General features: G+C 45.2%; 2 protein-coding genes across 5 annotated transcripts in view; one reads left to right on the forward strand and one right to left on the reverse strand.

Moving 5' to 3' along the window:
• Positions 1–16,348, reverse strand: part of LOC130683913 (putative serine/threonine-protein phosphatase 4 regulatory subunit 1-like) — a 58,743-nt gene extending 42,395 nt beyond the window's left edge. For 2 of the 4 annotated variants that reach the window (XM_057503108.1, XM_057503109.1), the window contains exons 1-2: positions 16,133–16,175; positions 7,437–7,526 (exon numbers count right to left, since the gene is read on the reverse strand). In XM_057503108.1, coding sequence (XP_057359091.1) covers positions 7,437–7,503 — 67 coding nt within the window. In that variant the 5' untranslated portion in view covers positions 7,504–7,526; positions 16,133–16,175. Of the gene's footprint in view, positions 1–7,436; positions 7,527–16,132; positions 16,176–16,324 lie in introns of those variants that run through there. The other 2 variants (XM_057503107.1, XR_008998033.1) reach the window with 2 other exon arrangements.
• Positions 16,349–16,477: 129 nt separating this feature from the next.
• Positions 16,478–17,374, forward strand: part of RAB22A (RAB22A, member RAS oncogene family) — a 49,629-nt gene continuing 48,732 nt past the window's right edge. The window contains exon 1 of the mRNA XM_036901887.2: positions 16,478–16,784. Within this exon, the coding sequence (XP_036757782.1) occupies positions 16,749–16,784 (36 nt within the window). The 5' untranslated portion in view covers positions 16,478–16,748. The remainder of the gene's footprint in view (positions 16,785–17,374) is intronic.

The raw sequence follows: 17,374 nt of genomic DNA on the forward strand, positions 1-17,374 counted from the left end.
GTGAGCTGGAAAACTGATCTGACAAATCACCCAAGAACACTGTGCAGAGAAATAAGAAGTTGGAAAATATGAGACAGAAATTTGAGCAATGAACTATGGAATGCTAAGGTCTAAGATGAATCCAAGATTAGTAAAAATAGGAAGAGGTAATATCCAAAGAAATAATGGCTAACAATTTTTCAGAATGGAAAAAAAGATGAATATTCAATTTGAAGAAATATAGATCCTGAGCTGAATGATTAATCACAAATCCATACTTAGATGCATTGTAGAACACCAACAGGAAAGAAAAGCATCTAAAAAAAAACAGAAAAATTCAATATTAAATCCCAGATCTCTCACTTAAAAGAACTTAGAGGCATAATATAATCAATAGGAGTGTGGGGCCTTGAGTCAAAACACCTGATTGTGAAATCCAGGTCTGCCCCTTATAAGTAACTCTGGATAAATATTGCCCCTCTCTGATTCTCAGTTTTCCTTATCCTAAAATGGATGCATACCTCAGATGATCGTTGTAGTGTAGATTAAATGACATTAGATAAACAGACAGATAGTTATACAGTATCTGACACATAAGCACTTTGAAAATATCAGCTGTTACTAGTATTAAATCACTGAGCACACTACATTACTGATATTGTTCATGTTTCTATCTTCAGTGTTGAGGGCAACCATAGTCACTAGAAAGTCTGTGCAGAGAATTCTGGAAAGGAAAACACCAGAGAGGGGAAGCCTCTAGATTAAACTCCACCCAAGCTCTGGCTTGGCACCTAAACCAGGCATTTGTATGGCAATTCCACAGCAGAGCTAAGGCTAAGAACTGAATTGAGATTTGGGATACTATCCACTAAAGGAAAGACAGAGGGAACAGTTTGACCTCAGTCAATGTAAGTGCCTACTAAAATAAAGCAAAACATAACAGAAATCAACACTCCCTGGAGGCATACAGTAGAATCCAGAGACTGCACAGCACATGATATTCACAATATTCAGGTTACAATACAAAATTACTCAATAATGAAAACACAGAAAAACAGAAACTAGCTTAAAAAAAGAAAACAGATTGAGTGTGAGAGGGCCCAAATGTTGGAATTATATACAGACTTTTAAGGCAACTATTACAAAATGTTTAAGAGAAATATGCCTATAATGAGTGAAAAGATAAGGAATCTTCAGCAAAGAAATGTTAACTTAATAAGACACATAAGTAAAAATTCTAAAATTGAAACAGTATCTGAAACTGATAAATTGACTGAGCAGACTTAACAAAATGGAGATGATAAAATGATGGCCAAACACACCCAAATTTGGTGAAAGAAATAAATGTAGAGAATCAAGGGTCTTGGCAAACCCCAACAAGATGGATACACAGAAAAAACACACTTACATACATGATGGTCAAACTGCTGATAACCAAAGATGATAATCTTGAAAGCAGCAGAGAAAAACAAACATTCCATACAAGGAGTAATGATTCAAGTGACCTCTGACTCCTTACCAGAAACAGGGGAGGCAGAAGATGTGGAACCACATCTTTAAAGGACTGAAAGAAAAAACTGTCAATCCAGAGCCTGATATCCAGTAAAATATCCTTCAGGAGTAAAGATGAAATAAATACAGACACTGTTAGATTTTTTAAAAAAGAAAAAAAGACTAAGAATATTTTTAATACACCTTTTAAACATAATTATAGCCAACATAGACTACAAGAAATGCTAAAAATAAGTTCTGCAGGCTGAAGAAGATGATACCATTTGGAAATTTAATCTTCAAAAGAATCAAGAGCACTGGAAATAGTAAATATGTGGGTAAATTTTTGAAAGTATTTTTCCTCTTTATTTCTTCAAAATATGTAGAATGGTTTAAAGCAATACAAAGCAAAAATTATAACGTCATATTATGGACTTTCTAACATGCAGGTGTAACAAAAACTGCAAAAAGGTAGGAGGATAAATGGAACCACACGGTTGTCAGGTTTTGACATTTTACATCAAATGGTATATTATTAACTCTTTTAAGTAGACTGTTTCTGTCTCCACAGCTATATTTGGGGACCCTTTAAAACCTGGGATCACGTCATATAATGCCTGGCACATGACAGTTAATAAATATTGGTTTCTGTAAAAATCAATCTCCAAGACTTTGATTAGCAGGACTCAATTCATGAGTCGAGCAGCGCTTGAGAAAGCTGAGAAAATCTTTTCCACAACAGCAAACTTGAAGCGCAGCAGCTAGCCTCTAAAGCCATGTGAAGCTGCCCCCCAAAAACATGAGTTACCAAGCAGCCAACACGTGAGTTAATTAACTTCTGTTTGCAAAAATGAGAGATCTTAGTTTCAGAACAGAGAGAAAACAGGTCAAAAACTATCATATAATTGCTGAAACAAACGGATTCTAACATTCAATATAAAGTACATGACTTAAGAAAAAATATTCAATTATCCTAACAGTGAATACAGTGGAATTAAGTTTGGGTGATTCATATTAAGTATGTAAGGAGGGGCAGAGAGAGGAAAAGGTGTGTAAAATTCATCTGAAATAGTAAGAAACCCAAATTGTCAGGATTTTTGTTTTAAGAAATGGGATTACAGTTTTAGTCTTAATCTTAGTGTTAATTAGGTTATCTAACTGCTACCTCTCTGGCAGAATCTGGCATTAAGGGACTGCTGGAGGCCAATCAGAGCCAGAGACCTGGCCTCCTTTGTATCGCTGGTTCCCACTCTCAGACTGCAGCTCTGACCCCAGCCAGGCAGGCTGCACGCACAGCCAGTCTGGCCTCAGCGAATGGACAGCACAACCCCAAGTGCTGCCTGCACACAACCTCTCTCCCTACAAGTCTGTGACTGAATCAAAGAAAGTTCCCTTTGGCACCAGTTGCTTCCTGAACATTTCCATAAAACTCATCCGTTCATCTTCCTTTGTGATGTGGAGCAGGTCTGATGCTCAGAATCTTTTGCAGGCAACTATGCCTATCTAGACTTTAATAATGTTATTTCATTTTTTGCCTTATGATATTATCATGGTTAAGGTTCATGTCCAGTAATTGATCTAAGTTTTCTAAGATGTGTTTTAAGAAGTTATTTGATATAAAGAAATATAAGGTGGTATACAGATAAACCTAAAATAGGAATAGCAGTAAACATCAACTGACTGCTGAAAAATACTGCATTAGTGTAATCCAAGGAAAATATTCCCACTAGTAATGTCATATTCATATGCAAATAATAGAGCCTTTTATTCCGAGTACTGACTAACAATTTTTACATATGTAAACATTTTCCCTTGTGTGGCTCAACATCCCGGCCCCTTTCAAAATTAGAAAATCTGAGTCCACATTAATGAGATTATCAGTGAGATTATTACTATTTATCTATAAACGATGTATTAGATTTGTTGAACTGCTCCATAAAAGTAAGAGTTTACTAAAATATACACACAAACAAGATTTGGGTTCACTTTCCACAAAATCCATTAAAATAAGCCAGCATTACCTTCAATGCCCGTTGTGAAGACTTTCCAACCAGGTACCATGATTAATAACCTCTTCCCATGCATTTTAATGTTTTTCTTCATTAAGTCTTCAAAGACAAACTAAACCAACCCACATCTGATGAATATAATAACACAGCAGGTTTTCTCCCCCTCAGTACCACCAATGGGCTCCTTCTGCAGTGGGGGCTGCGCAGCACCAGACCGTCAGCAGCATTCCTGGCCTCAACTCACTAGATGCCAGGAGCACCCTCTCCCAGACGGTGACCATCAAAAACGTCTCCAGACATAGCCGCGTATCCCCAGCTGAGCACCAAAGAGAGAAGGATGTGACAGATGTTGTTACCTGAGCAGCCCCTGGTGTGTAGACGGTCCCATGAAGGGAGGGGTTTCAGCTCAGCGGGAATGCTCTGGACTAGCTTGGCCTCTCTGCCCTCATCTCCCACTACTCTGTTCTCTCTTCACTGCCTTCTTCTCCAGCCACATGGGGCTCCCTGGCATTTCCCAAACACTCCAGTCACTTCCCTAAGGGTGGTTAACATTCCAAGACGCTCCCTCTGCTTAGAACTCTCTCCCCAGGATGGCCTCTCTGGTAACTTCCTTCTCTTTAAAATCTTTGCTCATTGACCCTCTCAATGAGGTCCTCCCAGACCATCTTATTTGAAATTGCAAGCCTCCCACCTGTACCCCACCTTACCCTGATCTACTTATTTTTCCAGATAAATTATCACCTCCTAACACACAAAATGTTTATTTCCTATGTTTACTGTTTATCAGCTGTCCACTCCCAGCTCCCCTACCCCCACCCTGCCCCCCAGGGCAAAAATCTTTGACTCATTTATATGCCTAGCACACAGCTGGTACTCAAAACAAGCTGCTGAATGAATGAATGAATGAATGAATGGTGAAGGTCTGCCAAGCTAGCTTGCTGTGCCTCCTGACAGTGACAGAAGCAAACAAAATGACTCCTGCTCTAAAAAGGAATTTTCTAGCCACTGCTAAGGGGACATGTTGTCTGGCAACTGTTCCCAGGAACAGGAGCTTGAGGTCTACCTGGTGATCTCACAAGTCAGTTATTCTGAGATCCAAGTCCAGGTCACCCAGAAACATCAGGGATCTTAAGTTAGATATGAAATATTAAGTAGTATATAAATAATTCCTTTTTAAATTTTTTCATTTTTTTTCTTGCACTTGAAAAAAAGAACTTACCTACTCCAGTCATGAAAGCTTAATATAATGCAAAGAAGCAAAGCCTTCTTAAGAAAACAGTTTGTAATAATACCATCAAAGCCTTTTCAGCTCAATTTAGAATACAAAACAACTGATACTGATTGCGACTGACTTCATTTGCCATCTACACCATGATCAGCTTTCAAGCAGCAGCTGCTTTCTAAGTTTCTGCCAAATACTAGGTTCATAGGCAAGTTTACGTAGGACATCACTGACCCTTTACCAAAAGTGAGTAATAGTTTAAAACTAACTAAGACCAGTAGGGGTAGAGCTTAGAAAAACTGCTAGCTTGACTCAGGGGTGGGTAGCCTCTCCCATCATACCTTACGCTCAGCACCCTGCCCCTGCGCTGCACACCCACGTGGCACCATGCTTCCCTGAACTGTACGGCCAGTGTCCCGGAGGCTCTGTTGCATGGCAGTGGCTGCTCCTCCCCTTCAAGGGGAAGTCCAAGTTTAAAACCCCAGCTAACTGGTTAAGAAATGTACATCTCGCCTCCACCATGTAACCGAACGCAGAATGGCTCTGGAGCAGCAGCCTTGAGTTCACACAACCACACGATTCTGGCTCCTCTTCAGTGAGTCCTCATTAGTTTGCAAAGAATAACAGACTCTATTAACCTTGGAGCCCAATGTTAGGTGACTATGTCGAAAAAAATAAAAAGATCTCTTCCCTGATTAAAAATTCCACCAGAAAAACATATTTCTGGAACCTACAACTCTGGGGATGGGAGGGAGGATTTACTCTCCTCTATGCTAACTAGTTACTCAAGGGTTATCTACCAAAAACAATGAACTCTGTCAGTATACTCATCACTTAAAACAGGCTGTGGCATAAAATGATTGGATGAGGGTGCTCTAAATGGACCCTTGAGCACTTGCTCATGTGTCATGCTTTTCACAAGACACAAATTTCCCTTAAAAAAGGCTAAGTACCAATTAGTGTTTTCAGTATAACATTAAATGTGCTTTACAGAGGAGGAGCCAAGATGGCGGCGTGAGTAATGTGCTTTACAGGTTCAAAGTACAGGAGATATAATCTAATAAAAAGAAAGAAAGAAAAGGAATTCTACAGGTCATTTTGCATCAAGAAAAGGATCAAAAGATCTAATACAGAAACAGGAGGCATATTAGTAGCAAACCTACCTCAAACATGCTCTCTTCCTGCCATGGCTAACTTCAGGTGACAACAGTCAGACATAATTCAATACCCCTCAGACTACTGGTGACTCAGAGATGGGAGAGATATTGTCCCTGGACTCCAAAAGCCCCCAAGGAAGCAAATCATTATACACATAACAACCCACAACACCCCAGTGACAAGAGCCATAGGACACAAATATAAACAAACTGGGGAGGAAACCAGCTCTGGTAGAAAAAGGAAGGAGATGGGAGATGCTTCCCTAGAACAGAAGTGACATTTGAGTTGGGCCTAGGAGACCAAGTAGGAATTGACCACATGGGATGAGAGAGAGGATATGAAAAAGGGAAAAAGAACATTGTTGATGAAGGGAAGAGCATGGCAGAGCAAAGTACACCAAGCATCTGCTGCCTTTCAGTGGTTCAGGGAAGCCAGACAAAACATTTCACATGAAGCCACCAAGCGCTAACTGAGCAGCCACACTAGAATTTGTTTTAAGTGGAGAGGTGAAAAAAAATAAACACAATAAAACATACCCAGCGAGATACCTTTATTGGCCCAGACATGAGCAGAGGCAGAGGAGGAGGCAGAATGTTACAGCGCGTCTGTCCCAGCAAGCATTTTCATTAAGAATCCATGCTCCGGGCATACCCAATATTTACGATTCTCCATTCAACATGTCATCCTGTCACTATAAGTCTATGTGAGATATGCCACCCTGGGCCAGCCCAATTATCCATACAATCCAATATTCTGTCTCTGACAGAGCACTTGGGAGACACTGGTTGGGAGAAATGATAGATGTGCCCCACTCTGTCTTTGTCCACATCAGAATGTTAGAAGATTGGTTGATAGTGGCCAAGGAGTTTTAGCCTTATATGCAAAATTTATGCCTCAAAAAAAAAACCAAAAACAAGAATGTATTAATATAGAATGTATATAACTTGATAAATTTTTGGAGCTTCTCATTAGCCATTCTTCATGCACAATAGCTAAGTCACTGTAAAGTCTTAAGTGATTTGGGGGGAACTAGAGTAAATCATCCATTAATATGGTGTTTAAAGTGGTTCCATTCTTCTTGCTAATGGGTTTGTAAGTACTAATGCAGATTCCTAAATTGAGACTATTTCTAATAGCTAGACGAATCTGACCCACCTAAAAGATAAAGAAAACTCTTGATTTTCCACTGGCTTTTGCAGGGAAACTGACCCCTTCACACTGCAGGTCCTTGTTGACTTAACTAAATTTCAATAGCAAGTTGCACAGGCAAACTTTTTCCATATAAATGCTGTTCTCTAACAAGATCCCTGCTGATTTATTAGCTCTTGTATGAGCAGATCCGTGCAATGCATAATGTTTTATATTACAAATCTTTGAGGGCTACTGATGGTTACTACTAGCACTATGCAATGGGCTGGCCAGAAAGACCAACTTCACTCATGAGTAGCCGTCCTTCCCACCATGCATACATTGAAATTCCTCTTTGATTTGTGGCTTTAATCACGGCTTCCAAAACCTGTCATTATTTATGACTTTTACACTGATCTTTACACTGACAGTCAAGGGAAGGTACTTACTCGGGTTACCTGATAGGAAAGAACTCTGCAGCTCCTTCGTCTTCCAACCAAGGTTGATAATGTGCATCTCAGTTCCTGCCACTCACCCAGCTGGGGACAGAGCCAGAGGAGGCAGAGGTGAGGTGCTCGAGTCTACACAGCATTAATGAGTGGAAAATTATTACTGAAAAATGCAACAACTTCTCTGGTCAGACTTGAGGCAGGTTCAAAAAGAAAAACAGGTTGCAAAAGAAAAGCAACAACTTTTGGGGTGAGTGTGTGTGTGTGTGTGTGTGTGTCTCTATTTTCTTACTGTTCAAAACAATCAAGCAACTCTAACGTGAAGTCGCTTGTCTAGGGGCCACTACGGCCAAGCTGAGAGGAAGGGCGCCCGTCTCCTCCAGAAAGATGCACAGGTCCACGCCTGTCTGCACGATGCAGCCCCACAGCCATCTACCCTCTCTTGCTGCTTTCCGCCATTTTCCCTCTTCACTGACTCCCCCCTCAGGCCAGGGTTATGCTCTCCCTTGCTCCTTGATTTTAAAACTCAATACTTTAAAAAAAAAAATTGGAATACGACATTCATACACCAAAGTGTACAAATATCAAGTGTTCCACATGGTGAATTTCCGTAAACTGAACACGCCTGTGGCACCAGCATTCAGCTCAAGAAAGAGAATTGGACGAGCCCCCCCCAAAGCCCCTCATGCTCCTGCCCACTCCCTCCCTTACCCAGGGGCATCGGCTCTCCTGCCTTCTAACAGTCTTGCTTCGCTTTGCTTGTCTTTGTCCTTTGCATAAATAGAATTATGCACTGTGTACCCTTTTGTGACTGGCTTCTTTCACCCATCATTATGTCTGTGAAGTTCATTTATATTATGGAGTAGAGCTGCGGGTCATCACTCACAGCTGAGGAGTTCTCCACTGTGTGAACACGACCACAGTTTGTAACCCATTGTGCTCATGATGGACATTTGAATGTGTTCCAGTTTTCATCTATTAGGAATAATGCTGCTATGACCCAGCTGTTTGGAGAGCTATGTCCACATTTTGTTGGGCATATAATCAGGAGTGGGATTTTGGGGCCATTCAAATCTTTTTTTTTTTTTTAAGGTTTTCAGAGTAGACATAAATAATGCAAATGTGTTCTGGGCTCTTCTAATCCAAGAAGAAAAGCAACCAACTTCAGACCCTCCGGCCCCCCCAGTTGCTTCTTCAAAGGGTCTGCTTTCCCAGCTAAGCTGTGAGCTCCACAGAGCAGTGACCAATCCCCAAAGTACCCAAGGGCCAGCCAGGCTCTGGCACACAGTGGATGCTCAAGGACCACTGAGCTGCTGGCCTACGGGCAACATCACCTCAACCCTTAATACCTTCCCACTAACTCTGGTCTGGCTGTGCTCCTTGGCTGCACTGGAAAAGTTCTCGCTGAGAGCACTGAAGACCTCCTGACTGCAAAAGGCCCGTCTTCAGCGCCCGTCACACCTGACCCTCTGTGGCAAGTGGCTTGAACGATCTCCTCCCTGGCTTCAAGGGCCCCCTGGTTTCTGACCTGATGGATGTTTGCTCTCCAGGGCACACTGCCACAAGCTTCGGCTGCCCAGGGTTCTCACCCTTCACCTACTTTTCCGCCATCACCCCCTCCTGCTGCTCTCTCCACTCCCCTGGCCCCAGCCACCACCCACTCTCAGATCTAATGTCTGGTCCTAACTCTGCTCCAGACCCAAGGAGGCTTTTCAGTGGCCTCTCAGATTGTGTCATAGATCTCCTGTGAGCGCCTGATAAGCAACTATTTCAGACAGAAAACACGGACGCTACTACTCTACTCACTCCCTAAGTATGCCCCTGGCATCCTGCCTGGTTCTTCATTTGGTATGTACTCCTACATGTCAGTCACGTGCAGGACTAGTGAGGCTAGACCCCAGTGAGCCAAAGAGGGCCCACCAGTCTGACGAAGAACAACAGACCTCTGGCTAGGCCTGCGTGAGATGCTGCTCTGGGGTGATACAGGGGCCAGGGAACAATGGAGGGGCACCCAGCCCAGCTTGGGTGCCCCTCCATTGGGGGAGCAGAGATGTCGCCCACAGGACCCACCTCGGAGCCGACTTTTCCGTCAGCAGCATCTACCAACTCTGCTCCCTGCTCTAGGCCCGCCTCCTTCACGGCCACCCCACTGCTGTTCCCTGGATCCCTGGAACACACTGCCTTTCCTGTCTCTGGCTTGTTTCTCCAGCCTGTCCTTTCTTCAAAACGTATCAGCTCTAGGCACCCCCCACCAGCTAGAATTCTCCAGTGGCTTCTGTGACTTCTTAAACAATAGACGATCTCCTTTTCCCGTGGGGGACTTCAGGCCCTGTGTGGCACAGCCCTACCCACTCCCCCTCTGTGTAGAGCTCCCTGAGCTCCAGACACCCAAGTCTAGGACAATGCCAAGCTTAGCCTGTCCAGAACCTTTGCCCTTGCTGTTCGCTCTGCCCAATGTGCTTTCTAAGGCTTTTAATGGAAATGTCTCCATTTTGTTATTCAAATCTTAACTGCAAGAGTGCTTTCTCAGAGCCCCAGAGAAGCCCCACCTTCTCTGGCCACTCGAGGTAAAGCAGCCCCTCTGTCCCTCTGATAGCCCTGTCCTGGCCCTTCTGCTCACCCGCCTGTTTGTGTCCTGCACTATACCTGCCACACATGAACTTGCTCGCTCAATTATGCTTCTTGATGGCTGTTTCTGCTGGTGGGTGAAAAGCTCCATGACAGCAGAAATCAGGTTTGTTTTACTCACCTCTGCGTCCATAGGCCTAGGATAGGGCCTGGGACCCACTAGGTCCTTAATAAATATTAGTCACATGGATGGATGGCATGTCCTCCAGAGAATGGTGACTAAGAGCATAAATTCTGCAACCAGACTCCCCAGGTTGAATCCCACCGCTGCCACTCACTAGCGTGTTGTTTTGGGCAAGTTACTTAGCCTTTCTATGTCCCTTTTGAGTCTTGCTTGGCAATAAAATGGACTTAAAAATACCTGCTTTATAGGGTTTTTGTAGTTAAGTTAAAATACTAGAAGTATTCACAGCAGAGCATGGAACTAAACAATTAGTCCTAAATAAATGGTAGCTTTTGTACCACTGTCTGGGTTCCTTCCTAAGACATAAGTCCCAGCAAACATCGGAGGATTCTCTACCACCTCTCAGGTTAAGTCTAAACCCTGTGGCTGGTGAGGCAGATGCTGCCCTGACAGCCCCCAACCTTTGTCTCTCCAGTCTCAGCCACTCTTCCCCCAGTGCCCCTGTCCTCAAGTCTCCCACCTTCTCACTACAGCTCTGCCTTTGCACATACAGGGTGCACTGCCTGGAACGCCCACCACCTTCTCTGGCCTGACCCAACTCAGATAGAACCTCTCCTCCTACTCCTGGTAGACGAAGTCACCCTGTCTTCTTAACACCCAATTCTCTGTTCACTCTTCTGCCTAACCCTCAAGTGGCTGTGTTCTGAGCCCCCTCCACTGCGCTCCTCCCCTCTAGGTGGGAGGGCCCCCCGGGGTGGAGCCCAAGGCTTATACTTCCCTCTATCCCCAGCACCTCCTACAGGCTGGAACCTTGAAGGAGCTGGAGAAACATTTGTTACTTAGATGAAAGACTTTCCAAATGAGGAAAGCAACTACTTGCCCTCAACTCTTAGTTTTTTCCCCATCAGGGTTATGGCTACTGTTGTTTTGAAGGTCAAAAACATTTTCCCTTTCATTAGCTAGGTTTTGTTGCAAAATTTCTGTTTAAAAAAATCTTAATTTGGGATGGAGAAAGCCATTTAAAACTCTAAACCGACACTTTCAGGGGATCTCTGATGTTCATCTGTCTCACAGGAAATGGAAAATACAGAGCAACAAACGTAAAATGCTTTACAGTTACTGGAGAGGGAAGCAGAGCTGAGGCTGCATCCACCACTCCAACTCGTTCGTTCCTGCCACCCTCATCCTGCTGGGAAGAAATAGGTACATGTTTTTATCCTTAATACACCAACAGGAAAAATGAGATGCAAAGTTTGAGCAACTAGTCAAGGGTCACTCAACAAAGCAGAGGCTGGGCTGGCAGAAAGCCCAGATCTTCAAACTGAACCCAGTGGGGAACACAGCATTTCAAGTTGGCTCAGCTAATAGACAGACTGAGGGGCTCCAACAGAATGAAATCAAGTTTTGACTTAGAACAGGAGCTGGCAAACTACATCCAGAGGGCCAAATCCAGCCCACTGCCTGTGTTTGTAAATAAAAGCTTTATTAGGAAACTTCCATGCCCATTCATTTGTGTGCGTGCTTACATGCTGCAACAGCACACTTGAGTAGCTGCATCAGACCTTCTGGACAGCAAGGCCTAAAATATCTACTGTCTGATCCTTTACAGGAAAAAATTTCCCCATCTCTGACTTAAAGAATTGTTCCATGTCTAGATTTTGTTCTATTTCCCAAGTATTAGCATACTCAAGTTTCTGCTCCTGTTCAAACTGTTTCACTTAACAAGGAGCCTTTTTTTTTTTTTTTTAAAAACTGACAATCTTTGATTCAAGTTTATATTATAGTTCTGAGAAAAAATTCAACAGTTTGGTTTGGGGCTCAAATTAACATAGTTTCTCTGCTTTGGGGCACACAGCTTGGTTGTAGTCCTTAAGCAAAACATTTTTACAAACCTGGAACAAAGCAGACAGATAAAATGGAATGCTTTTTGTTCCAGAGGATGTCTTCTATTCAAGCTTGAACATGCCGTACCCTTTCCAGCACTAAGGTTCGAAGAGCCTCTCTGTATTTTTCTGACTTGGCTAATCCTGTTTTCAGCAAAGGTCCAGACGTCATTTGATGGTACCTAGCTTTTCTCATCAATAGAAGTGTGCCCTCCTCCAACTTCTTTGACAGATACCTTTAAAAACTAAACATCTGAAAAGAAATACACTGTTTCCCAAATACCAGTATTTTCAGAAGTCTGTCTTTTGAAGCTAAATGCATCTTGCAATGACTTTGCGGCCAACTTCAGGACTGAAGCCCAGCTTTCTGACTCTCCTTGCAGATGTCTGATCATACGTGAAATTTGTCTCTCTTTTTTAAGCTTTTTATTATGGAACTTTTCAAATGTATGCAAAAACAGAGAGAATAGTATAATAAACCCCACATCCCCAGCAATCAGCTTCATCAAGTATCAACTGACTCTGCCATTTTGTTCCCATTTATCTTTCTTCCCAACTTTCTGTATGCTTGTTTGTTGCTCAGTTGAAAACAGATCTCACACATCAAATCATTTCACCTTTGGATGCTTGTTCCTGTCAGATGAGCCCTTCTCCTTTTAATAAAACTGTGACACCATTGTCCTATCCAACAAAATTAATAATTCCTAATATAATCTAATACCCAGTCCAAGTTCAGTTTTCCCCAATTGTCTCAATAATGTCTTTTTATAGCTGATTTGTTTAATTAAGGGTCCAAAAATGACCACATACTGTATTTTGTTGACAGGTTGCTTAGGTTTCTTCTCTCTGCAATAGATTCCCCCGTTTTTTTACCCACCGCTGGCATACACTTAAGTTCTAACTGGCCAGGCAGACCTCACCAAGAGTCAGGTCCCTTTGGCCACCACAAGCTATCAGCACACCCAGACATTCTCAGGCCTTTAAGCCCCACGGGCACGGAGTCGCATAGTTCCTCCCTCCGCATGCACTCCACCATCAGGACCGATAGGCCAGGCTGTCCCACACACTTTCCGCTCTCAAGAGAAGGAATTTAGATGGCTTCAGCAAGCTAATTCTCTAAAATTAAATCTTTTCTGTGCTGTAATGGCCCAAGGACTCTGAATGATTTTAAAAAATGAGGCATCCATTCATTAAGGCTTCTTTTTGAAGTTAGCCAAATTTAATCAAGAATCACAAAGTAAATCAGACAAGCCTCGTAATCCATTACTGTTACCAGTAACAACATTAACTGAACACCTAACTCATGCAGGCCATTGGGTTATAAAAAGGATGACCTCAGTCCAAGGCAACTTATAGCCTAAATGGAGTGATTATTGCATCATTTAGACAAAAACGCCCAAGGAGGACAACAGACACAGAACCACCCAAACTGACATTCATGTTCCTACCATTAGGTTAAAAATATTTGTGCAGCCCATCTGTGTGGCAGAATAAAAAGAGTCAGAAGGAACAGTTTGATTTCTAGCTCTATCATGTATGAGCTGTGCCACACTGGATAAATTACTTAACCTCTCTGATTCTATTTTATTATTGATTAAATAGGAATAATCCCATCTACTTCATAGAGTAGCAACTGTTAACACTGAGTCAGAAAATGATATGTGAAAGCCTAGCAATTATGATGATGACTACAAAATAATCAAATCGTTGAGCATAACGTTCATTACGCCAGGCTCTGGGATGAAAGGTTTTATGTATGGCTCATCTAATCCTCACACCAGTCCTATGAGGCATCTTCTCTTCTAACATTTTCCAGATGAAGAAACTGAATGACTGATCTGTCCAAGCTGACATAGCTAATGGGAGGAAGTAGGTGTCAAGACCTCAGGGTCCTTGTCGCCAATCATGGTGCAATAATATCCCCAAATAAGGTGGGGCCCAACACAGCATAAATTGTTAAAGGGAACAGGCCCTCCTATTATGACTTTAGATCAAATATACTGCACAGTCATAAGGTACAACATCCCACAGCCCCTGCCACTGCTCAAACAGGAAGCCACAGGAGGCCCCCAGAGTTATCCTACCCAAGGCATGGGTATGTTCAGAGCCATATTGGGGGTTTCCTTCTAAAATGGGGCAAGTCTTCAGCCATTTGCCAAGGGGTACTGCAGGCCTTTGTTATTACAGGTCTTAAACACCCAGTATTTGTTTAAACAGGGCCAAAGTAAAATCAGAATTACTTTTTCCTATAAAATCCCTTCCTTCCTTTTTGTACATATGTCTAAAACAGACTGATGGAAGCTAGCTACCAGGAAAGAGGTTCCAACTGCCTGAGGCCACCATGCTTTGAGAAGCCCAACCTGGCCAAGGGGAAAAGGCACCTGCAGAGAGCTGAGGCTCTGGTATGTGATGTGGGTGCAGCCAGTTTGGACCTTCTGACCTCCCCAGACATCATCTGAGAACACAGGAAGATTCTGTATCACCCAGTTAACTCACAGGATTGTTAGAAATAATAAACACTGTTGGTTGAAGCCACTGCGTTTTGGGGTGGTTTGCCAAATAACTGAAACAGCAAGAACTCAGCTTTTCCAGGCAGGCCAAATAACAGATCTATGAATGAGATGTGCCTTAATAGCAACTCACTATTGTTTATCAATAGACATACCACATTGCTTCTATTCAAGAATGTCCATTGGCTGAAACATTCAGTTCTTTAAACCTGAAGCCTATACTTTATCTGGCTCAACAGTGTTAAATAAATATAAACAACGATCACATTAATAACAGTAATAATGGCAGCTAACATTTACCCTTAGGCACAGGATTTCACCCTGAACATTTTATTCACTTAAACTTCAGAAAGCCTTTTGACGTGGACCACCAGTATGCCCATTTTACAGATGAAGCCACTCAGTGATACAGTGACCTGGCGAGGATCACACAGCCTGCAGAGTGGCACAGGACTTCACCCTCTGACTATCTGATGACAGAACCCATTCTCATAACCATTGGCTTTACTGTCCCTTCAAGGTCATTCTACTTTAAAATATTTGCCTCCTTATAAAAAGATGATGTGTATAAAGGGTTTAAAACTGTGCCTGACTGACAGTAAGTTTTCAATAAACACCAACTCTTTATGATTAGGAAACTCGTAGATGGGGAAGGGAAGAGTATAGTAAGCCGGCGATTGAAGTTAGCTATCGAGATGTTTGTACAGGCCTCCTTCACCAGCAATCATCTTGGGGTTTGCTAATTTTCTGTTTACAAGTCTGCTCTCCCCGTGGGCTGTAAGCTACCCTGAGAGTTGCCCCTGTTTCTGGTTCATCTTTGTAGGTCCAGGGCTCTGCACGTGGCCTGGACCAGAAGAGATAGTAGGCGCTCGAGAAATGTCTGTTGAATGTAAAGCAAGGGCTTCATTCACACCAAAACGCTAACTTGCACTTTGAGGATGCCACCTCCCCAAGCCATCAGTCCTCAAAGTGACTGCAGAGAAAAGAAGAGGCCAGGAAATGGACAAGGGAAGGAGACCCTCCGGAGAAAGAAATGCGGAGACCTGAGCTTCTTGGGATAAGAGATGGAGTTGGGCTTGAGGCCAGGACACTTGAGAAGTCTGTGCAACTCCGCGGCCGGCCGCACAGAGAGCCCGACCTCCCAAACTTCCCAAACTCCCAGCACTCTGACAGGTCCCAGGGAAAAAGTGGGGACCCTGGGTGGGGGTCCCCCAACCTCAAGGCGGCCCCGCCTCCTCCCACCCAGCATCTCCCGCCCCTTCCGGGCTATGCAGGAGGAAGAGGTAAAGAAAGAAAGTGACAGAAGTTACAAGTTTCCCATCAACAAAAAATCCTCCCTCCGCAGGGAAGGTCCCCCCCATCCTCGGCCGGCCCGCCCCGCCCAGCCCACTGAGGAGGGTCGTCCACAAGTGGATCAAGGCAGTTGAGGGTCTCGCACTTTCGGTCCCAACGTGGAAGGCCCAGCCTGCAGCTCCCGCTCCGGGGTCGGTGCACCCTGGATTCTGCGGGAGGCTCCGAGGGAGGGGCGGGTGCGCCCCAACTGTTACTTACAATCGTCTGTCATCCTGCAAGTCCACAAAGTACAAGGGCATCTCTGAAAACCAAGAGACACACAAGAAGTTAGGAAGGGGCTGCGGCAGGCGGGCGCAGGGGCGCGCGGGGGTCCCCGGCCGCGCGGGGTGGTCCGTGCGTGGGGGGAGGGGAGGGACTGCCGCTGCGCCCCGGGAGCCCGGCCCCACTCACCCGCCATCTTGGGATGGGCCTAGGGGCGGGGCCAGTGGGTGAGGGCGGGACCTAGTCCTCCGGGCCCCGCCCCCGGACCCGCCCCTCCCCGCGAGCCTCGCCGCCCTGCCGGGCCCCGCCCTCGCGGCGATGGTGGCTGCTGAGGTGGGCGGGGAGGTCAGGTGACCGGGCCGGCGTCCCAAGATGGCGGCGGCGGTGGCGCTTGGGAGGCCGTGGCACCCTCCCGGCTGCTGAGACGGGCCCTGCGCGGCCGGCGGCGGACGGGCCGGGCCGAGGGCCGGCGAGCGAGCGGCCGCCACTTCTGCGCGCCCCGCAGTCGGGGCTGGGCCGTGCGGCGGCGGCGCCGGGGCATGCGAGTGCGGGGCCCGGCCTCTCCCTCTTCAGCCTAGGGCGGCGGCGGGCCCGCGCCCTTGGCTCCCGGGCCATGGCTCTGCGGGAGCTCAAAGTGTGTCTGCTGGGGGTGAGTGCCGGCGGCCCGGCCGCGGGGCCGCGGAGGACTCGGCGGGCGGGGGGAGCCCGGCGCGCCCACGGCCCCTTCGCCCCTTCCCCCATCTCCTCGCGGGGCGCCGCCCACCTGCCCCTGGACCCCCGGGCCGTCGTGCCCCCCTTGCCACACCCTCCTCAAGCCCCGCTGGCAGGAGGGTCCGTCCCTCTGCGCCCTCCCTGGAGCCCCAGGACTCTTCCCTCCCCCCACAAAGGGTGAAGTTCCCTCCCTGCCTCTTCGTTGCATCTGGGTTAAAAGAAGCTTTTTAAATCGTTTCCTACCAAGGTACTAGTTAGGAGTTGGCCAAGTGTTCCAAAGTAACACCACGAACAGGTCTCTAGGCTTTAAAAGCTGCAGTAGTCTCCTTTCCCGTCTGTTTGGTGTTTTTGAACTTGTGGGATACCTCTGACACTTCTCGAAAAATTACTTCCCTGGGGAAGCATTCAAATCCGGAAACTCCAAAAACTAGTTTGAAACTGGAGCTTCCTTCCCGTCTTGTCAGGGCAACTTTGTCATTTCAGAGCATAGTTTCTGAAGTTGATGCTCTCTTGACTTGAGTTGCTGCT

The sequence above is a fragment of the Manis pentadactyla genome, chromosome 5 (genome assembly GCF_030020395.1).
Source record: "Manis pentadactyla isolate mManPen7 chromosome 5, mManPen7.hap1, whole genome shotgun sequence".
Lineage (NCBI taxonomy): Eukaryota > Metazoa > Chordata > Mammalia > Pholidota > Manidae > Manis > Manis pentadactyla.